Genomic DNA, 23,486 nt, shown 5'->3' with positions numbered 1-23,486 from the left:
TTAATTCTTCCAAATTGCTGCAGTTGCACATCAATTTTGGAAGCAGGCAGTGTCGGGAAGCATATTTAGTTTTTAAAATTTAAACTTATATAAGCAGAAAAGACAGATTCATCATGCAGGAAGGGAAGATGCAGAGAATGCTGGACACATTCTGTTTCCTCACATCTGCACTTCTAAACTGGGGGTCATTCTCTGTTTTTATTTCATTTTATGATATTTGATGCTGGAAGAGCTTGCGTTCCATTCTGTCTTTACTCTTTGAATTACACATATTCTTGGTTTTTCCAGAGTTGGCAAGTTTGTTTCATGATGAACTCACAAGACCAGCAATTAATTTTGTCTTGACAATAAAAGGAGTTTGGCAGTGAAACAAACTGCCTATAGAGGAGCAGGTGGCTTCTCCTTCTCAGGACATCTTCAAAAAGAGACTGGAATGTGTCACTTTCACTTCTGCCACATCACTGAGGGCATACACTGACCACTTAGGTTGATTTGGAACTGGTTTGAGAGGAACTGCTTTCACTGTATGGGTGATTACATTGACAGGTCTGGTCAGGAAGGTAGTTACATTCACCAGGGAACTTTTTACTGCAACCTAGACTCAAACCACTCTGGGTTTATTTCCAGGAGAGATGCACATCAGCACTCCAGAAGCACCCCCTGTGACTTTGTTTTATGTGCTGTAACCCATTTGATTTGTAGTACGAATTGAAGGTATGCGTTTTGTAGCCACCGCAGTTTCAAGTTGTCTTAAAGCAGTGATTCTCAACCTAGGGTCCCCAGATGTTTTTGGCCCAACTCCCAAAAATCCCAGCCAGTTAACCAGCTGTTGGGATTTCTGGAAGTTGAGGGCCAAAAACATCTGGGGATCCCAGGCTGAGAACCACTCTCTTAAAGCTACATTAAATGATCAGTATAAATAAGGCCTGAATTTCAGCATTGGACTAGAAAGACTCGTTGAAGAAGCAAGGAAATATATTGCTCCATTGAACTAGCAGTTGCATAGGAAATGCTTGCTTCTATGGGAGCACAATCTTTAACAACATATAGTGAACACCTTTTAATTGCTACTCAAATCTCAGTGATGGTGGTGTGATTTTTGAGGGTCCAGTGAGGCTGTGATCTTCATCCTTGCTTTGGCAGTAAGAACTGATTTCCCTGGAATTGATTTCTCTGGGATTAGGGGTTGTGTGTCCAACCCAATTGAAGTGCATATCCATACGAAGCTCAGTGCTCAAATTATGTGTGTCTGAATGCACTCTTGTTGAATCTGGATTCTTGGTCACTTTGTGAAGTTGAAAATTGAAAAACAGAGGAACTAAACCTGGGATTTTCTGGTCTTTCTTATTCAGTCTGAATGCAGCCTGATTTAGAGAAGAATGTGAACAATATGATCTGGAACTATGTGTTCCACATAATTGGGGGGATGAGTCAAGAGGAAGAGAGTACTTGTTGAAAACATGGAAGAGATAAGGGGAAGAAAAATACCTACATATGGGCAGCAGGGTAATGACCATGCAGGGTGGAAGAGTAGAGTGGTAGCTCTTTCTTATAATAGACCTCTTGAAACTAACAACAGTGGTGTAGTATAAGCTTAAATTGGCCCCTTTATGCCCTCAATATAGCTTTTCTGGGTCATATCACAACAGGAATTGCAAAATATTAATTCTTGCATGTTGTGATAGGGAACGTCTCAGCAGTACTGTAGAAATCGTATTCTGATTTCTTTCCCAGTATGATTTTAATCATTAAATAAAACTTCAGTTCGTATAGCCAGTTGAATTTTTATCATTTACTTTGGAAGTTATTTTTATTGGCAGAAATAATAGTTGGCATTGTACCACCGAAAAGCAGATGGAAAGGGTGTGAATGTTGAATGCTGCCACGTATTTAGAAAAACAAGCTGTCTGTAGGTGCAAAGAGAAGTCTGGATTAGATTTTTTTCTCACATATTAGCTTTGTGATCATTGAATGTTTTTGATACACAAAGGATCTGCGAATTCGATAATCTGCCAGCAGTTTCAAGAAATGTATCACTTACCTTTCTGAACATTGGCAAGTTCAGAAAACTGGCATGCAATCCTTTGTCTCTTTCTTCCCGAGATGAAATGCCAAGGCTGCTTTCCACTAGTGACAATAAATGCAAGGTAAAAGAAGTGGGAATTATTGTAACGTAATTGACATAGATTTAGTAAGTACAGAATTGGAAAGGAATAATAGAGACGAGGGAATGTAACTTTTACTCAGAGGTACATAAATGTTTCAGAATAATTACAATATGACACTTGTATCTGTAGGATACACTCATGTACACAAAAAAAACTCTCTAGGCATTTTCTAATGCTGGATCTAGACTGCCGCATAATCCAGTTTCAGAATGCATATTAACTGCATTGAACTGGATTATATGAGTCTACATAGCCAGAAGTAATTCAAGTACTGTTCCATTATCTGGACAGAAGCCACAAGGGGATGCTAGAGAGAGGAGGATGGACCATTTTACGGGGTGGATGGTGGGTTGAAGGAGGAAAACCATTTCCCCCTGTTTTCCTGTTATTCTCCCCATCCATGTCCCCGTCATGGATATAAACCTCGTTTATAATATGGGAAGGGGGAAGGGGGAATAACCAGCAAAAAAAGAGAAAATGGCTTTCCTCCTTCAACTCCCCCCTCCCCATAAAATGGACTATACTTCTCTCTCTAGCGCCCCTTTGTGGCCTTCGCCTGGAAAATAGAACAATATCATAATTCATGTCAATAGCATTCACATTTCCACTATAACTCCAAGAATATTTGCCCCACAGATATGAGGCACTGTACCACTTTTTTCTCTTCCAAAAGAGGCTAATGATGCCTTTTGTTACTCAGTGGAATATTGAAATTGTTCATTAAAAATATTGCCACATGGAAGAGGCCTAAGAGACTCATTTTTACATTTGCTAAAACACTCTCAACTGACATCACTTCATGATAGCACAACTCATATAAGCACGACAGTAATTATTGAAGTAGATTAGCACCTTTGTGAGTCAAAGTGATAGCTTGGCTGGTTTTCTGGTCTTGCATCCACAAGAAAAATGACATAAATAGTCAGTATTAAATATTTTTCTTGACACTAGGTATTCATGAGTCCTAGAATATCGGGACAGGGGTGGGCATAAAGGCTTCCAAGATAAGTCCTTAGTAAGATTAGTAGAATTAATTCTGAGGGGATGGACAGTATTACTTCAAAAATCAAGTGAAGGTTCACATTTTAATGCTCACTTATATTTTAAAACACATACACATCTCCCTGTAAGTAGGAAATGTTATGCAGCAAGTAGCAGGCTGAGGAAAAGCCTTTATTCATGAAATTGTATTGTTAGTATCTACATCTGTTTATGTTTGTGATTTTTTTTTTTGAATTTAGGGAAACATTCAAAAATCAGAAAAAGAGAAAGAGTACGTATCTATAGCCTAACTACCTGATCGCATTGGGGCTTTTTGCCCCTTTGAAGCACTTTGGGGACGGGGGCTGCCAAGCGCCATCACATGACGCTCAGTGGGCTCCACCCCATTTACCCTCCAAGTGCTGAGGAAGCGTGCAAGATGCTTCATTGGCAACTACGGAAAGGTAAGTATATTTTGGGTAGCTCCGATTGAACAACCTGCATTTTTTTTACCCTTTCCTCCATCTGATGGAGACAGGGACAGGATGCCAATGCACCTTTTCCTGTCCCCACAATGTGATGGGGAAGGAGGGAGGACACGTAGGACGCCACGAGGCACCCTGCACTCCTGGAATAGGGCCAAGAACCGTGTGAAGAGATCCCAGGTAGTATAGCCCATTCTGTTAACTTGTTCTGCTGCATGTATAAATTAGGCCAAAAGATGCATAATGGAAACTATCTTAGATGCCCTGAGATTGCTTGCTTTCTAGAGGTGTGCACAAAATTTGTGTCATATGTTTCATTCGTGCTTCTGTTTTGTATCATCCATTCAGATGGCACAAAACAGGAAGACTTCCAATGAAACAAAAACTGCCTCAAAACGAAAGGCAGGCAGGACGAATATCGGCTCCAAGCCTGCCTTTCAGATCGATCAGCTGTAGGTCCTGCAAGGCCCGGGTGTGTAGGCCCAAAGCCTGCACCCATAGACCCGGACGCCCGGGCCTACTCTGGCTTTGTACTGGGCCTAGCTGGGCCTTGCAGGACTTACAGTCAAGTGCTGAGTAAGGATCGCTCCTTATTTGGCTGCTGCTGCTGCTCAGTTGTTTAGTCGTTTCCGACTCTTCGTGACCTCATGGACCAGTCCACGCCAGAGCTCCCTGTCGGCCGTCACCGCCCCCAGTTCCTTCAAGTTCATGCCAGTCACTTCAAGGATACTGTCCATCCATCTTGCCCTTGGTCGGCCTCTCTTCCTTTTTCCTTCCATTTTCCCCAGCATCATGAACTTTTCCAAGCTTTCCTATCTCCTCATGATGTGGCCAAAATACTTCAACTTTGCCTCTAGTATCCTTCCCTCCAGTGAGCAGCCGGGCATTATTTCCTGGAGGATGGACTGGTTGGATCTTCTTGCGATCCAAGGCACTCTCAGGATTTTCCTCCAGCACCAGAGTTCAAAAGTGTCTATCTTCCTTCGCTCAGCCTTCCTTATGGTCCAGCTCTCACATCCATAGGTTACTATGGGGAATACCATTGCTTTGACTATGCGGACCTTCGTTGCCAGTGTGATGTCTCAGCTCTTCACTATTTTGTCAAGGTTGGCCATTGCTCTCCTCCCAAGAAGTAGACGTCTTCTGATTTCCTGGCTGCAGTCTGCATCTGCAGTGATCTTCGCGCCTAGAAATATAAAGTCTGTCACTGCCTCCACGTTTTCTCCCAATATTTGCCAGTTATCAATAGGTGTAGTTGCCATGATCTTGGTTTTCTTGACGTTTAACTGCAACCCAGCTTTTGCACTTTCTTCTTTCACCTTGGTGATAAGGCTCCTCAGCTCTTCGTCACTTTCGGCCATCAGAGTGGTGTCATCTGCATACCTAAGGTTGTTAATGTTTCTTCCAGCAATTTTAACTCCGGCCTTGGATTCCTCAAGCCCCGCATGTCGCATGATGTGTTCTGCGTACAAGTTGAATAGGGAGGGTGAAAGTATGCAGCCCTGCAGCAATCCTTTTCCAATCTTGAACCAGTCTGTTGTTCCGTGATCTGTTCTTACTGTGGCTACTTGGTCTTTATACAGATTTCTCAGGAGACAGACAACGTGACTTGGTATCCCCATACCACCAAGAACATGCCATAGGTTATTATGATCCACACAGTCGAAGAGTTTAGAATAGTCAATAAAGCAGAAGTAGATGTTTTTCTGAAACCCCCTGGCTTCCTGTATTATCCAGCGGATATTGGCAATTTGGTCTCTTGTTCCTCTGCCTTTTCTGAACCCAGCTTGGACATCTGGCAGCTCTCGCTCCATGTATTGCTGGAGTCTGCCTTACAGGATCTTGAGCATTACCTTACTGGCATGGGAAATAAGTGCCACTGTTCAGAAGTTTGAGCATTCTTTAGCGTTTCCCTTTTTTGGTATGGGGATATAAATTGATTTTTTCCAATCTGATGGCCAATCTTGTGTTTTCCATATTTGCTGGCATATGGCATGCATCACCTTGACAGCATCACCTTTCAAGATTTTAAACAGCTCAGCTGGGATCCCGTCGTCTCCTGCTGCCTTGTTGTTAGCAATGCTTCTTAAGGCCCATTCAACCTCACTCCTCAGGATGCCTGGTTCTAATTCACTCACCAGTGGTAGTATAGCTCCACCTATCTTACACAGGTGAATCAACATTTCTGAGTTCTCAGTCAGTTAAACCCTTGTGCCAGCTGAACTGCTGACCTGAAGGTTGGGTTGCTGATCTGAAGGTTGCCGATTCGAATCCACATGATGGGGTGAGCTCCTGTCTATCAGCTCTAGCTTGTGGGGACATGAGGGAAGCTTATCAGCTAATCCATCCAGGCATCCCCTAGGCAGCGTCTCTGTAGACTGCCAATTCTCTCACACCAGAAGCGACTTGCAGTATGTTCTCGAGTCGCTTCTAACACCCAGTGCTGCAGCCTGTTTCTTTGTCACTAGAAGTGTGCTTTTCTCTTTCTTATCCTCCTCCCAACACTGTGAGCACCAGTTATAGCAGGTTCATAAGAAGACACCTGTTTACAAAACAGATCACATTGGCTGGATCAGAGAACTTGCCTAGATGCTGTATCTCATGTCAAAGTTATTCTCACCCATGTACTCCTTTAGCAATTTATTTATTTTTCATTTTAGCACTTGTCGCCAGATGCACTTGTGAACTCATCACCCTCATAAAAATAGACCAGAAAAAGATAGGATTTTTAATGGAATTCTAAAGTGTCTGACTTTTAGAATTAGGAAAAGTGTAATTCAGCATGTCTTGAAAGGAAATAACAGGATGAAGGGGATGTATGACTATAACATCACCAGAGTAGTAGTGGAGGTTTAATGAAATCCAGGCTTTGATAAAGATGGCTACTAAAAGAATAGGAAGCAGCCTTTGTGAGCTTCTTTGTCATGTCAGCATCAGATTCTGTGTTGTTGTTTCTCGGCTTGACTTTTGTTGATGTTTTCCCAATCAGAGATTCCAGAGTTTGAATATGAAACTAGGGTATCATGAGACATTCCACATCATGAATTTATTTGCCCATAAATGTAAATCTATTCCCAACTTCAAAGCTCATTTCTTTTTTCCTCCCTGGAAACCTAGGAGACAAACATTACTATCCTCACTGTCACAATTTTTTCAACACAGAACAATCAGTTATAGTCTCTTTCTTCTGCAAGAAATGCTTTCTCACTTATTTTCCTCTACTGTGCTCACAAAATTTAGCAGTAGGTTCTACTCCCAGTTCTTTTGTGCACTTACTGTTTTCTCCACAGCTTTAATGGAGTTGTCCCTGCTCTTGATAATCTTGTTCAACTTTCTTTATTCAGCTAGGTAGTTACAATTGTATTATATATTTTCACTCCTTTCTTTTTATTGACTTTTGCCATTACCCTCGAATTTTGAACTATCCCTTTGAATTGAGGAAAAAAAGAACTTGCAACACTTTAAGGTAGCTAACACATTGTATTTGGCATAAGCTTTCTTGCACTATTAAGACTAGTTGTCTAGGAGCCAGAAGAATTCTGAAGGCAGGAAAAGTGTCAAGGAGGAATACAAAAGGACACTATCTCAGCTAAGAAGAAAGAGATGTTTCAATGAATGACAGATCAAACTGTTTAATCAATTAAGGACGGGCGAGATGGATAGAAATAATGTAGGAAACCCTGAATGCAGTTTTCAGGGAAAAGGTGAGGTGCTGTAATAATCAATGCAGAGAAATAGAAAGTGGCAAGAAAAAAAGGAAGAACAAGAGACCTCGTCCACAAGATCAGAAAAATACGAGTATCCAAGAGAAATTTCAACCAAGAATGTGTCATGGCTAGCTAAGATAGTGAGGGCAAGTAGTTGCATGAAGGGTCAGCAGAGGAGATGGGATTTAGCAGTTCGGAGCACACTGCCCAGCCTAATTCAGATGAGCCTTCAGCAGAAGCAAACACTCTTCAGCAGCCTGAAGCAAGCACGTCTTGAGTAAACTACAGAAGAGTTAACCATATGCACATCTCTAAAATGTAGAAATGAGCAGACAGGATATTGTAGGTCTCAGAGATTAGCTGAGAAAGTATCAGTAATCAAGTATCAGTAATCAAGCAACAGCTAAGATCTTAAGATAAAAAGCATTGTTACCTGACTTGAGTATAACGCCTGTTTGTCTGTGTCTTGGGAGTCGACTCTACTGTTTCTTGGTTTGCTACTGACATTGTGTCTTCTGGCTATGGTAAATTGTTTGTCTGAACTTCATGCTCTGGACCAGATTTTTGACTATTCTACTGTTGTTGTTTTTTAAAGAACTCTGGTAATCAGCATTTATGACCCTGGACTCTTAACCTTGTTTGTTTAAGTGAGTTTGTTTTGACTTTGTTTCTACACATTGACTCTGTTTATAACAAAGTGGAGATGCTCTACAATGCATTACATGACCAATTAAAAATAGAAAGGTGAAATACTACGTGGAACAACTTATAACATACTGAATGGGTGACAGATTCATTCAAGGAAGAACAATATGAAAACAAACCTCCAATTATAAAAGCGAGTGGGTGAAATAAATAATTGGGAACAGATGGCATATCAATAGAGCTGCTTCAGTCTACTCTAAATCTAACTAAAATCTGTCAAGATGAATCTACTCTAGAATCTAATTAAAATTTAAATCTCTCAACAAATATAGAAAACAAAGCAATGGCCCACAGATTAGAAACATTCAATATGTTTCTTCTGGAACATGGCCATACAGCCCGGAAAACTCACAGCAACCCAGTGATTCCGGCTATGAAAGCCTTCAACAACACAACATTCAATATATATTCCCAGGAAAGGGGACACCAGGGATTGGAGTAACCATAGGTTCACTGCATTAATTCCTCATACCAAATAAGTAAGATACTGAAGTGCACCAAGGAAATTTTAAAAATCAGCCTATGTTTTATAAAATTTGATGTAATATAAAAAATTAAAAAATAGGTTGAGAACCACAAATACAGATCATGAAAAACGATGAACTGTCAGTGCCATATTGATTATCCCAATAATGCATAGTCTTACTTAGGACAAGAGGCTACTATTAGGACAGAGAAACAGGATGGTTTCTCATTGACGAAGAGTTGGGTAATGCTGCATTTTATCACCCTATATGTTTAACTTGTATGCTGAACATGTACATAGAGCAGGTTTATTCTTGGAGGAAGGAGGAATGAAAATTGGAGAAAGGACATCGGTAATTTAAGATATGCAGATGACACCAAATTATTACCAGAAATAGCAAATACTTTAATACAGTTATTGAATAAAATCTAAATTTACAGCAGAACATTAAGAGAATAAAAATAATCATGATCAGATGGTTTATATAACTGGATAGTAGGCAATGAAGACATTGAAATAGTTCAAGATTTTCCATACCTTGGCTCGGTTATTAATCAAATAGGGACTGCAGTCAAGAAATCAGAAGAAAAGTTGGCCTCATCTACATTGATTACTTAGGTTGATGTAGAGCCAGATCACCCCCCCCCCCAGGCCAAACACTGCATAGAGCTGATCTGGAGTAATAGAATTTGCACTTTTCCCCTGACTGTGGGAATAGTTGGGTTAGTTGAATCTGTCCACTGTTGTGTGCCATGCTGTCAACTACGGTGTGCTGGGAAGGGAGAAGAAGGGGGTTCCTTCATCCTTCCTCCCTTGGTGCCCTGGTGCCCCAGCTGGCATGGGGTGATGGGGCCCCATGGCATACAACAGATAGGACCCTATGCCACAACTGGAGAGTATCATGACAAAGAAGGTTGGGGAACAGTTAGGTGGTTGCCAGTGATGGTGGGTCATCTCTTCTGTCTCCACAGCTGCTGTGTAGACCATACCTGGTGCTGATCAGCATTCAGCATGCTGGATCAGCCCTAAGCTATGGGCCCATGTAGCTCTGCTATAACATTGAATGCTAAAATTAGGATTGTCTTTAGGTTCCCCATTTTTCTGCGTGCTTGTGAATACTGGTCTATAAAGAAAGCTGGTAGCAAGAAAATTTGAAATGTGGTGCTGGAGAAGAGTTATAAGAATATCTAACTGCTAAAAAGACAAAGAAATGATTCCTGGAGCAAATCGAGCCTGAACTCTGACTAGAAGCCAAGATGACTAGACTGAGTCTGTCATTCCGTTGACATATCATGAGAAGACATGACTCACTAGAAAAGACAATAAGGCAGAAAGAAGTAGGAAAAAGAGGATGACTTCATTCCACATGAATAGACTCAAGGTGTCCACAACCCTAACTCTGTAAGAATTGAACAGGATTGTTGATAGAGTAACTTAGAGGTCTCTCATTCACAGGATTGCCATACATCAAAGACAACTGGACACAGCAGTTAACAACAATAAGAACACTTTCTCAGATGTACCATATTATGAAGTGGGCAGGGCCGGTCCAACAATGAGGCGAATTAAGCGGTCGCTTCGGGCGCAAAACATACGGGGGCGCAGTCGAGATGCTTTTTCAGTTGATTTCTTGTAAAACATGATGTTTTGGTGCTTAATTTGTAAAATCTTAATGTAATTTGATGTTTAATAGGCTTTTCCTTAATCCCTCTTTATTATCCAACATTTTCGCTTATCCAACGCTTTTATTTTTCAGTGATTGGTTTGGGGGTGGCGCCAAAATTCTGTTCGCCTATACTTGAAAAATACCTAGGGCCAGCTCTGGAAGTGGGTCATAATCCATAAAAGCTTTGCGAAATAAAGCATGTTGATTATGTTTTGGGTTTTTTGTTGCTGTTGTTGAGGGAGCAGCACAAGAGCAATAGTTTACTTTCTGGAAACTATTTGAACTAATAAGTCATAGCTTTCATCCTAGCCATTGGTGTCACAACTTTTATCAAGGATTAATCATATTGTAGTGCAGATGTAGTTTTGATAGACTATAAAATGCACTTACAAATGTATCTTCTTGGTGCATTATGTTCTTGTTTGGAGCACTACACCACCAAGGTGGCCGGCATTGTTCTGTGGTTTTCTCTACAGGCAGAAGATCAATAGCATTAATTAAGATATATTTTCTCCTTCTGGGTACATCTACAGACCTCATTAGGATATTTTTCATGATCATGAGCAAATGCTTGTACTGAGCCCTTTGAATTTACTTGAATCCCCCTGCTTTTTTAAGCACTTAATGGATTTAGTACTAGATCTATCAATTTACATCTATCCAGGGAGCTATGTTGCTTGTCATTTCTTTAAATTGTTCCTTTAATACGAGGCTGAAAGCAATGTGACAATCTTTATAAAGTGCAAGTCTCCAACAGGGCAATTGTATTTTATACATAAACGGAAGGGCCCTACTCAAAGGAAAGTTAGTCACTCTTAAGCCACAGTGAAATTGATGGATATTAAGTTAGTCACACAAGCTTAGTTCTCATCTTGTGAGACAGGACATTTTAGTACTCCAGAGTCATGTTTTGTTGGAGAATTAATACTTTACTAGACCTATGAGGTAGACATTTTGTGATATTGTCACTTCCAGGGTTTTAAACAATTTCCATGAGTTTCAGCTGCCTCCCACGTACAGATGGGTTTTTTTAATGGACGAAAAAAGAAGTGTCAAAAAGAGGTGTCAACAACTCCATTGCATTTCTTCCACTGGGTACTTTTTATCCCACACAATATAATGTATATAATGTAATGTCACATACCAAAGTGTAGTTGAAACATGCTAAGATATGGAGCAATACATACCCCAAAGATGGGAAGGCAGTGGGAACATGTTGACTTGATGCTGTCTAGGAAGTGCCAGATGTCAGGAGAGGCATGGATAGAAGGACTCAGTAGATGCGTCCACAGAAATTTAGAAATAAGCAGCCAGAGAGATGCCCAGGTCAAAAAAAAAAAAGGTGCAGGCAAACAAACTGTGCAAGAAAATCTTGAATTGCCCTTTGCAGAAAGTGTTCTTTGAAGGACATGAAGCAAGGAATCTCACCAGAATCAACATGTGGACAACTCCTGATATCACTAAGAGAAAATTTGCATTGGTCTCCTCTTACTGGTGTATCATAGGCAACCTGTAGCTTTGGAAAAAACTGTATTATCAGTGTGTTGCCACAGAGCAATGAGCTCAAACAAATTGTGTTCACCCATAAAGCACTTCAAGTTTAGCCAGGGAGCAAGAGTGAGGCTTTGGGTAAATGCTAAACTGGCTGCCTTTAGCACATGTGGACAGTGTCTCCGAGTAGCACTGAATCTGATGCAACCAAGGAACTCCTTATGATTGAGTTCAGAGATAAGTGCCATAAGGAGGAGGCTGCTGTGCCTAATCCCACTCTCCCAGGTTCTGTATGCCAAAGGTGCATCTACACTGTAATTAATGCAGTTTGACACCACTTCAACTGCCATGACTCAATGCTATGAACTCTGGGACTTGTCGTTTCGCAAGGTCTTTAGCAACTACCCAAGAGTGCTAATGCCTCACCAACTATAAATCACAGGATTCCATAACATTGAGCCGCTTTGAGTCCGCTTTGGGGAAAATAAAGCAGGGTATAAATAAATAATAATAATGTGGTGTCAAACAGCATTAATTCTATGATGTAGCTGTACCCTGAGTCAAATGCCTCCCTCTGCTTAATGGTAAGGCAAATCCTGATGAGTGTTGGTCAATTATTATTATTATTATTATTATTATTATTATTATTCCACTTTATCTCTCTTGATAGTGACCTTGTGGAAAAAGTTGCTTCAGGAAAGCTTGAGATTTTCTCTTCTGTCACAGGAGTTATGGGTAAAAGTCACTATATTCGCCACTGTCTGTGGCAGCAAAACCAACGAAGTGCTGTGACACTATAAAGACTTACAAGTCGCACTTGGCATGCATTTTCAAGGAATCTGATCCACTGAAATACCTACAGCTACAGTGATTGCTAACAGCTAAACATTAGTGCCAAAACAAAAAAATCTTTAAAGTGCTATAAGAATCTTTGTTATTTCTTTTTGCCATTTTAAAAGAGAAGGGTGCTTGGAGCCATTCTTCTTAGGACCCTTCCTCACAGCCATATAATCCAGAATATCAAGGCAGAAAATCCCACAATATCTGCTTTGAACTGAGTTTTCTGAGTCCACGCTACCATATATTGCAGTTCAAAGGAGATAATGTGGAATTTTATTCATCCTTGTGGAAGGGGCTTTAGCTTTGCAATTCCAGCAAAATTTATGTTTGCAGAACAAGACCTCAAAGTGCAGAACCTTCTATAAATTCCACCTGTGAAATGTATTAACACATACTGTTTGTGGAGATTTTGTTCACACAAACATTTTCCACATGGCCTGTGGTCCGGATGTATTTTTGCCCACTTGTAGGAGGCTGGAAATTGTAACTAGATTATCCCATTAAATTGAAGCATAGCTATTTGAAATTGTGTGTTTTGACTGAAAAATGATAATTTTTGTGGAGATGCCTATTACCATATGCATGCTTTGCCCTCTGTGCTTATGCTTGATAAATTCACTAACTTGAGGTGAATATCCATATGGACTGTCCAGTTGTTCTGCAAGTGCAGTATCTTTACAATCACCATGACAATGTTAGACAAAGTGGAAAAAAACTTCCATTTTTCAAGGCAGAAGAAAATATATTCTGAATGCTCAAACTGTGATAACTCTGCTGCAAAAAATGCTGCCTTGAAGGAAGACAGCTGGAGTAAAAACCACATAGTTATTGTATAGACAAGCAGTTGCACTGAAAGATTTCATGCATTACAAAACAGTTACAACATAATTAGAATTATATGTATCCATGTGTTACTCAATTGTGCAGCTGCCCAATTAAAAAGATCACTCTACATTTTAATAACCTGGTGCTGCCATATGTAAACAGGCCAACACTATTCATTTTGTCCTAACACATACTATAAAACGTACCAGTAATATTTCCCAAGTTGGTTGGACATCTTTGTTTGTGTGGCTTGTTGTTGTTATTAATGCCATCAAGATGACTTTTGACTTATGGCAATCCTGTGGATGTGAGATCTATAAATCACCCTGCCATTAACAGCCCTGCTCAGATTCCATAAACTCAGGGTCATAGCTTCCTTTATTTGAGTCTTCCTCTTTTCCTACTGTCTTCTACCTTACCAGGCATTATTGTGTTTTCTAGTAGTTTACAAGTCAAGAATCCATCCAACACATGTTCATAAGCTCACACACATTTTTCTGCCAACATGGGTAGAGTACTAGAACCTGCTGGATTTAGTCTGTCTTACTGGAAATGATTTGCATATAGGGTCCCATTTGATTCTGTTTTGAATCCCCATTCTTTCATCCTCCATTCTTTCAATAAGTCTTAAAATATTCCTAATACTGATAAAGAAATGTATGTAAATACTGGTTTTCCAAGGATACATGGGGACCTTTATGCTACACAATTTTAGTACTGTGGTTCTGCTTCAATTGTCGTGGTTCCATCCTCCAGGATCCTGAGATTTGCAGCTTAGGGTCATGTATTTAGAAGTTTCAGCCAATGAACTGGAGTTGGCAGATCAAAAGAACAACCTGGCAAAAATGACACTACCACCTTGTGTGACTGTGGAGCAGAACAAACAACTCAGCATCTGTATGCTTGCCCACAATGCCCTGCCTCATGCACAGAGGAAGAACTATTTAAAACTAGAGACAATGCAGATGCTGTTGTCTATTTTTGGTCTAAAATTATTTAGCTGCTTGTGCTGCCTTTATTTTATCAGTTTTAAACTTATTTATTTATGCAATGCTTTTGACACAAAATAAATAAGCCAATGAACTCTAGTACCCCTCTGAACAACCTCCAGAGCTCCATTGGATGCAGTCATGGCTATAAAGGTAAAATCATAGCACTATCACTGTGTACTGTTAACTGACCCCTAGTGAGTTCATGGTACCAGGAATTTATCATTCACAGCTCTTCTGCATGGATCCTACTCTTTCATCTATATGTAATATGGATGTATCCTTTCCTATGGTGGATCTATCAGTGTATCGGTATCACACCCCTAGGCTGCATAGACACCTTGAAGACCACTCTGGAGCCCAGCATATAAGCAATCAAGCTTTTTATTGGAGATTATAAGTAAGCACAAGCAAATAAAGTTCAAAGTCAATAGAGTGGAAAAAAACACAAAGCAAAATACTTATCCGTCCTTAAACAAAAGTCCAAGAAAGTTACTCAAGATTATGATCCAAACTGGAACTGGACTTAATCCCACAAGAAATATCAGAAGTAGTCCACACAAAGTTCACTTCCCAATCAGGAAACAACATGAAGCCACAAGAAGCAAGAACCAAACTCAAAGTAATCCAAGAAAACTGTAATCCACATGGCAAGGAAACAAGAAGGCTCAACTGGAATCAAGGTATAGCAAGGCAGAAGGTAATTATAATCCACACAACAAGGAAACAGGAAGGCTTAACTGGAATCAAGGTACAGCAAGGCAGAATCTCGGCTTGAAAGTCACGAATGCAAGAACATGGAGGCAAAGATCTTTCTCTCTTGAATTGCAACATTGACACCTCTGCAGTGCAGAGAAAGCAAGAAGTATTTAAGGATATTTCAAGGCTATTGTTCCAAGGGAGAGCTCCTTCTCATGGGAAAGCTGCTCATTAGCCGCCTCTGAACCAGACGTTGACTCCTTCGTAAACATTCCCTCCGGCTCTGTCCCTGGGTAAACATCTCTCTTCTGTCAAATCCATCCTCCTCCTCCGGGCTAGCATGCCCATCTGGCCTTTGCTGAACTGGCCTTGACTGGGAACAGGAATGTGGCTCAGAGTGCCTGCTTGCAACCTCATCTCTGGTTCCAGAATCCTCTGCTGTAGCTGAATTTCAGGGGTAAAATCCAAGTATTGAACGGGCCCAAAGTCTGGCTCCAGCTCAGGCTGAGCTACAACAATCAGTGAGTGCCAGAACCAAGAACGCTCTTCTTTCCCAGTAGTTATTCCACTCACAACTGAGGAGAAAGTGCTGTGGATTCCTGTCTTCCATGTGGTTACTGGAAGAACAGAGTGAAATGAAAAATAAGCCAGAAGTGATCATATGTCCTTTTTTTAAATGAGAGTTTTGTAAGTTGAACAGTGCAAGAGGAACAATGGCATATTCAAAAGCTGGGTTGCTGCTTCTGAACACTTACAAAAAAGACAATTGTCTTTTTCTTTTAATGGTCAAAGGTATGTTAAGAGAGTCTAATGCAGGGGTTCTCAAACTTTTTTTAGTGATGAGCCCTTTTTGTAGCAAAGATTTATCATGGAGCCCCAATAAATGTTTATATAATTTATTATATTTATATATATATCCCAACATTCCAAAATATCCCAACATCCCAACATCCCAAAATTCAGACAAACACACAATCTGAAGGCAAACTGCTTTCTATCCACTATTATTTTATAAAATGCAGATAAGATTTAAAATGTCAACTGAATAAAAGTATCCTGTATTCTTACCCAAAAGTGATCTTTCACATTCGAATAATGAATGCCACCAATATTTATCACAATCTATTTTATAAGATCATATTATTTTATTTTTACACCCCAAGCAAAGCATTTTCTTTTCAAGTGAAACCCTGTTGGAGGGTGACCTGAATGAAGTATTGTCAACAGGGAAGTTAGTGAGTTCTTGGGAACATTAGAAATACTCAGTATGGTATTTTTCAATTGAGTTATTTGCTTTTTGCAGGAATTCTATATGTATCATTGCATGAAAAGTGGTAATTTCAGGTATAAAATGGATTATTCACAGTCCCATCTGTATTTTTCCAACTGCAAGGGAAGAAAATGAGATAAATGTGATAGGCTCTTGCCATTACATTATATTACGTGTATTTGTCTTGATTTTGAAATCATCTGCAGCAGTGTCAAATCTTAGCTTCGCTTATTGGGGAAATAGCGAATCCTAAAGAGATTCTCTTTTATTGCTCAATCTGAACCTCTCAGTCATTTCCAATAAAGATGTGGGAAAGACAAAGCTAGCTGCTTCTTTTTCTTCTTTTGCCATTGGGAATATAGAGTGTCTGGAAACAGATCAATAATTTATAATTGTCTTGTCTGTAGCTGTAAAATTAAAGTAATGATTTTTTTATAGAGATGAAGAATGTCAGCAATACTTATTTAAATGGATGAATTCCACATAAGCACCTGTTTTATTTAGTTTTGTTTTTAAACTTTATAGGAAATCAATGTGTTTACGGTACCATTGGTTAACCAAGACAGAGAAAAAAATTCTGAGAAGCGAAGTCAGCCATTAAAATCAGAGAAAGAGGCGCTGTTGATAGGTAAGGTAACTTCCTTGCTACTGTACCAATCATAACATCACCTGTGGCAAACTCAAAGTAGTTATAGAAGATTGAATGGCTTTGAAATATCTTTGCTATTTTGGGGTGCTATGCTAGATCAATGTTTAATTATCAGATATGGTTGGTTATAGTCAATACCATGGCAAGTGATGCATCTTACCTCTGCAGTACTGACCATGATTTAAAGAATATCAGATCAGTGAAATTTGTGTACTATATGAAATGATTACAAATGTGTCCTTCACATGCTATCACCTCTTTCACACAATATATGTTTCAGAATTTTGGATGTAACAACAAGACCATCATTTCAACTTTTGGTGGGCAAAGGCTCAGCATAAACTTCTCTTGGGATATGTTTCACATTGAATTGTAAGAGTTGTATTTGAGTTCAACTACTTTTTGTACATCGAAATCAGATATACCTAGATATAGTCTCCTGAGAAGTGATGTCTCCTAAAATAGCTCACTAACAACAATGTTTTCATTGTTACTTTTGGACTGTTTCCAAACTATTTGATGGAAGATTGCTATAGAGGTCAAGCTGCTTAACAATTCTATGAATTCCTATTTCAGTTACTAAAGTAACACATGGATTTGCATATTCTAAGAAATAGACACTTGCTTGCAGTATTTATGTTGTATATGAGGTATTGTCTCAAATGGCCACATGTGTTTGTACACACATTACTATAACTTAAAAATAAACAAAAACACCTCTCACCTCTAGTCATAATAGAGCCTGCCATAGATGTGGGTGAAACGTCAGGAGAGAATGTTTCTGGAACATGGCCATACAGCCCAGAAAACTCACAGCAACCCAGTGATTCCAGCCATGAAAGCCTTCGACAACATATTTATTATTATTATTTTACAAAGTGGCAGTAGTATAGCCTGTGGCAAGAATTTCTTTTCTCACAGTTTGTGGGAATGAGAGTACTGGATGGGAAGAAAAATAACTGGTTTTCTCATTTTAAATCACAAATCTAATACAGTAGAGTCTCACTTATCCAACATTCTGGATTATCTAACGCATTTTTGTAGTCAATGTTTTCAATATATTGTGATATTTTGGTGCTAAATTAGTAAATACAGTAATTACTACATAGCACTAATGTGTAATGAATTACTTTTTCTGTCAAATTTGATGTATAACATGATGTTTTGGTGCTTAATTTGTAAAATCATAACCTATTTTGATGTTTACTAGGCTTTTTCTTAATCTCTCCTTATTATCCAACATATTCGCTTATCCAACGTTCTGCCGGCCCGTTAATGTTGGATAAGTGAGACTCTACTGTAATCACATTATTGCTCCCCCCCAAAAAATAAATATCTAATAGAATTTAAAGATAATAAAATCTACAATAAAATACCATGGAAATCATAAGAGGAAAGACAAAACAATATAACTTCTATTGTTATTGATAGTTATTGTGTGATATGTAAATGCGTGTGTATTACAATTTTTTTTTATTAAAATGGGTTATCAAGTTAACAGGTCCCTCCATAATTGCTATGCATTGATGTAGGAGAATAAATATAATTATTTCCATTTTCAAAAGAAACAATAAAGCCTGCCATAGTTCATAAAATTAGTTATAAGTCTGATGGTTTCTTGCTTCCCTAACCTGGACTTTCACTTTCTCTATAAAAGCAATTTCCCCAAAAATTGATTAGCCATTGACTAAATAAGGTAATTGTCTTGTATTTCTTTTGATGTCCACCAGTAACCATCCAGCAGACAAAGAACTCAGATGTTATGAATAATATTTTCATGTTCCTTAGGAAAGGAAAAATATGCAATAACTATAGATGGTTAATATTTGTAAGAGAGACCACCAGGGAATACCAAATGCTCTTAGTTAAGTTCAGAAAACAGCAATGACAAACCACCTCTGAGTATCCCTTGCCTATGTGGATGCCATAATTCCATGGGTAAAGGTGAATGCTACTGTTCCTACTATAGCTGGGTTTACTGAATTAAATTAAATTATGGATTTACTTCTTGACTGTAATAGAAGTCGTAGAGCAGCACAGCCACTGGAGGTTATGGTTTTGTTGATTTTGCCATATCCAATCATTTGAGTTCAGATTCCTAGAAAAGCATCTCAGTCTGAGAGAGAGATATACCACCTATGAATCAATTTAAGCATGTACTCCTTAAAGGAAAGAGAGATTGAACAAATAGGTCCATTACACCACACCTGATTCCATTTAACATCCTCAAACCTTCTCCCAGACTACTTTATATCCCCCTGAAGCAGTTAGAGAAACCTCAGTCACAATATATGCTTTGGATATTAGAGCCTGATCTTGACCTAGGGAGTTGATAATCATTGGTTCCAAAGTAGCCATTACTTGAAAGGCAGCATATAACACTTACAGATGTACAGAGAAGTGTTTCAAAATGTCTGCAGTTTTGGATTGGTCTACTCTAACTGAGCTTTGGTCTGCTTAGCTGTTTTTGGCAAAGTGTGAGAATATAAATCAGTGGATCTCAACCTGTGGGTCTCCAGATGTTTTGATCTTCAACTCCCAGAAATCCTGACAGTTGGTAAACTGGCTGAGATTTCTGGGAGTTGTAGACCAAAACACTGGGGACCCACAGGTTGAGAACCACTGATATAAATCTTGTTATCTATACATAAAACACCTTTTTCATTCTCAAATCCACTTATCTACATCATCAAATAAAAGATATTTTAAATACATAATAAAAATTGGCACCAAACATAATTTCTTAAATGTAGTTGAATTAAATTATTTTTCATTCCTTCCACATTTTCAAGAAATCATTTAAGAGAAAGTTTGCAATCAGGAGAGAGATGCATTTGAAACTGTGAAAGAATATTAAACTTGTGAGGCAATTGGTTTCTATTACACTAAGTAATAGGCTTGTGAATGGATTTGGTTTGGTCAGTATCCTTTGGCTTGTTGAGTTGGCTGTAACGGTAAGGGCTCAGGCGCCTTGTTTTTTTCTTCTGAAACAGACCACATGGCAGTCGGTCACGGCTCCTCCTCTCCTATTCTGCCTGTTGGGCCAGTCAGAATAGAAGAACGCTGTGACCCAGGCTCCCTTGAAAGGAAGAAATAAAAGAAGCCCAGGAATGGAAAGGGGAGCCTTGTAAGTTCCCACTGCCACCAATTGGCCAGATCTTTCCAGATCTTTCAGCTATCTAGCCAAAAACAGATTTTTCTATTAGCTGATTTTCAGGAGGTTCCTGAAAACAGATCTAGGTACCCAACGAAATTCGGATACCAAAAATGGATCAACCTCCAGTCAAATTGCACAAGCCTACTATGTAACATGATTTTTGTTCCTGGGTTATAAATGTCATTTCCTAATTGATTCTATCATTAAAAACATGGGAAAAGTTTATTAAACTGCAAAAACTTTGCTTTTGCAGGACATCCTCCAGCATATTTTGCTATAGTTTTTCAATGAATATTTCACAGGGTCTCTACCAATTCAACATAGTTTGTGGCAGCCACAAAAGTGAAGTTTCAAAATACTACTTTCAAAATAAGCACCACACAACTAAACAGGAAACAACACTTTCAAACCAAAAATAGATTTTTTTTTTCAAATTTTGTTACATAATGTTATAAGTAGATTCCAAGGAGGGGGCCAAATGTTCACAGTGCAGCAATTCTCATTAAGAAATATCAAACTGAAATAATTTGGCAGCCTTTTCTTAGCACCTTTTGTTAAGAGTCCCTTAGATATTATTATTTTTTAGAGTTGAGTGGGAGAAGACTGCCTTGTATTTCAGCCAAACATACAGCATTTTTTCCACTGTTTTTGATACCAGTTCTCAATAGAAAACTCCTAACCAATTCAGCCATGAAACTCATAGTTAATACATGACACCAAGGTTGCTCTCCTCAAAGGACCAAGAAAAGAAACCGAGATCTAGGATTTAAAACACAGGGGAAAAATGCCATTCTGGTAGAACAGCTATGTTATCTTAGGCGGAATTACAGCAATAATCTAATGCCAGTTTTAAAAATAACAAAACCCTCATTTCTTGTGACATAAGCTGTGTATGGAGAAAGAGGCAATAGCAGGTCAAGACTTTTCCTATAAGACATAAGTCTACTTCCTTATTTGTTGCATGGGGATACAGATAAGATAGACAAAATTGGTTTTTAAATGGGAAAATGTAAACAAAGATGCTTGGGAAAATGATTCTGTTTGCTCACTAATCTGGATTAAACACAACTCATGCTGAAATTATTAAGGAAATGCAAGGCAGTACAATTTTGAATGCAGTTGATATTCAACATTTTCATGACATGAGCCATTGAAGGAGAAAAAAGCAGCAATTTTATCATCCCGGTGCCTACATTTTTTTATTGGCAAATCAAGCATAAAATTGGGAGCTGAAACAAATGCTTCCAGCAAGGCTATCTCAAAATCTGTCTCTTCGTCTTGGTCACTTGGTTACAAACGGCTGTCATTCTTGAAACAAAGTGCTTTTGTTTAAATGTCCTCTGCTTACTGAATTGTTTGAGAAATAAGAGGTAACAGTTTGTTTTGATACAGAGCAGGCGCTGCCATAGAAAAAAATTTCTTCCTTTCTGCTTGTTCTGTTCTTAGTAAGAAAATGTTCCTATGTACCTTCATTTTTGTGCTATGTGTGTTTTTAATACAGGCATAATATCAACATTTCTTCACGTCCACCCTTTTGGAGCCAATATAGAATACCTTTGGTCTTACATGCAGCAGTTGGATTCCAAGGTAAATTAAGTTTGTTAATACTGGCTGTGATGTTATAGACCAGTGGATTTCAACCTGTGAGTCCCCAGATGTTTTGGTCTTCAACTCCCAGAAATCCTAACAGCTGGTAAACTGGTTGGGATTTCTGGAAGTTGTAGGTCAAAAGACCTGGGGACCCACAGGTTGAGGATCATTATTCTAGACTACAAGCCTGTACAGGATCAGATGAGCTATTTAAATCAAGAGAAGAAAGCTTTGACCTTTTGGATGTTTTTGGAATGCAACTTCCACAACTCCTTGCCATTGACTATACTGGGTAGATGGAAGGGAGCATTTGTAGGAAAACAACATAGGAAAGCCATAGGTGCATACACCAATAAAAGGCTAGAAGTAGCCATATTCTCTTAAGCCATCAAAGGGCTAATCAGTCTCATTTGTATTAATTAAAATGCAAACAGTATCCACAATCCTCTATTGGGAGACATGTTTCCAGCATATTATAGCTACAATAAGTCTTCTTTCCAGTGTGGAACCCCTCTCCACCCAAGACGGGGTTTCCCATGTTGATGAGGATCAAGGGAAACAGCAGGGATATGCCCAGCTTTTCCTTTGCTGGATATACTGTGACAGGCAGAGAGCCAGTGTGCAGTGGTCAGAGCACGGCATTGTGGCTATTAAAATCCCGGCTAAATCATGGAATCCCACTTGGAAATCTTGGGTACATTCTCTCCACTGCAGAGAGAAGCAGAATAAATCTTTCCAACAAACAGTGATAGGTTCAACCTAGAGTTGCTATAATTTGGAAATGACTTGAAAACCCAGCATCCTCTAGGCCTTTGGAAGATCTCTGGGGACAACATTATTGCTATGCTTCCTCCTAAAGGAGAACAGCCATCTTGAAGGGCTGCTAGACTGAAAAGGTAGGTTTGAGGAGAATTGTATCCTTCACTGTGTAGTTGAAACAGAAAAAGTGGGTTGTAGTGGCATGCCTTAGGCTAGTGGTTCTCAACCTGTGGGTCCCCAAATGTTTGGGCCTACAACTCCCAGAAATCACAGCTAGTTTACCAGCTGTTAGGATTTCTGAGAGTTGAAGGCCAAAACATTTGGGGATCCACAGGTTGAGAACCACTGTCTTAGACTTAAAGTAGTGCAACACACTAACAGGAGGCTGGTCCATGTTACATTCTGACCCATTTTCTATCATATTTTTAACTGTAAAAAAGTATTCATTGATATTCTTAGATAGGAGCTCAACAAAGAACATTCCATCCATCTAAATAAGTCCAACCAAACATTTATTTGATCAGATTTTAAAACAGATTAGATAAATGTGCTGAACTTGTTCTGTACATAGATCAACCTTATCATAAACTGAACAGAAAGAGGAAACCATTCTGCCCCATTTGAACTATTTTAAAGGCAGTCAGATAAGATCTGTGGCTATTGTTAATGTGGAACAGGCACCAATATCCACTCCCTTCTTTCTCGTTGTTGTGTTACTTTCCATAATTTCAAGCTCCTCCTTAGACTCTTTAAGAGAAAGTAGCAAATATCGATGTATAAGAAGCAAGGGAAATGAATGAAAATTAAACTAAATACAAATTCTGTGTGGCACAGGAACTATGCCATATCTGTGCTCTTAATACCTGTGGACTCACTACCCCAATGGTTGTTCTGTAATTTGTAGAGAACACACATCTATGTGTATGCGGGGGGTGGGGGTGGAGAATAATCTAGCCATGTCCCCGCAGGCAAATGCTTGCATCATTCACTTTCAGGGTCCTTTGCGGTTATCATTCAGCATCTGATTGTAGGAACATAG

At 39.1% G+C, this 23,486-nt stretch overlaps 1 protein-coding gene and 1 long non-coding RNA gene across 7 annotated transcripts in view; one reads left to right on the top strand and one right to left on the bottom strand.

Moving 5' to 3' along the window:
- The window catches only part of LOC134297620 (uncharacterized), a 58,033-nt gene that overhangs the window by 3,717 nt on the left and 30,830 nt on the right, over positions 1-23,486 (bottom strand). For both annotated transcript variants that reach the window (XR_010004423.1, XR_010004422.1), the window contains exon 3: positions 2,042-2,127. This is a non-coding gene — a long non-coding RNA (uncharacterized LOC134297620). The remainder of the gene's footprint in view (positions 1-2,041; positions 2,128-23,486) is intronic.
- Positions 1-23,486, top strand: part of enox1 (ecto-NOX disulfide-thiol exchanger 1) — a 590,718-nt gene that overhangs the window by 562,877 nt on the left and 4,355 nt on the right. For all 5 annotated transcript variants that reach the window (XM_062975622.1, XM_062975624.1, XM_062975625.1 and 2 more), the window contains 2 exons: positions 16,818-16,920; positions 21,600-21,685. In XM_062975622.1, the coding sequence (XP_062831692.1) occupies positions 16,818-16,920; positions 21,600-21,685 (189 nt within the window). The remainder of the gene's footprint in view (positions 1-16,817; positions 16,921-21,599; positions 21,686-23,486) is intronic.

The sequence above is a fragment of the Anolis carolinensis genome, chromosome 3 (assembly GCF_035594765.1).
Source record: "Anolis carolinensis isolate JA03-04 chromosome 3, rAnoCar3.1.pri, whole genome shotgun sequence".
NCBI lineage: Eukaryota > Metazoa > Chordata > Lepidosauria > Squamata > Dactyloidae > Anolis > Anolis carolinensis.
Note: the sequence above shows the minus strand (reverse complement) of the source record. Positions and strands in the feature narration are given on the sequence as shown.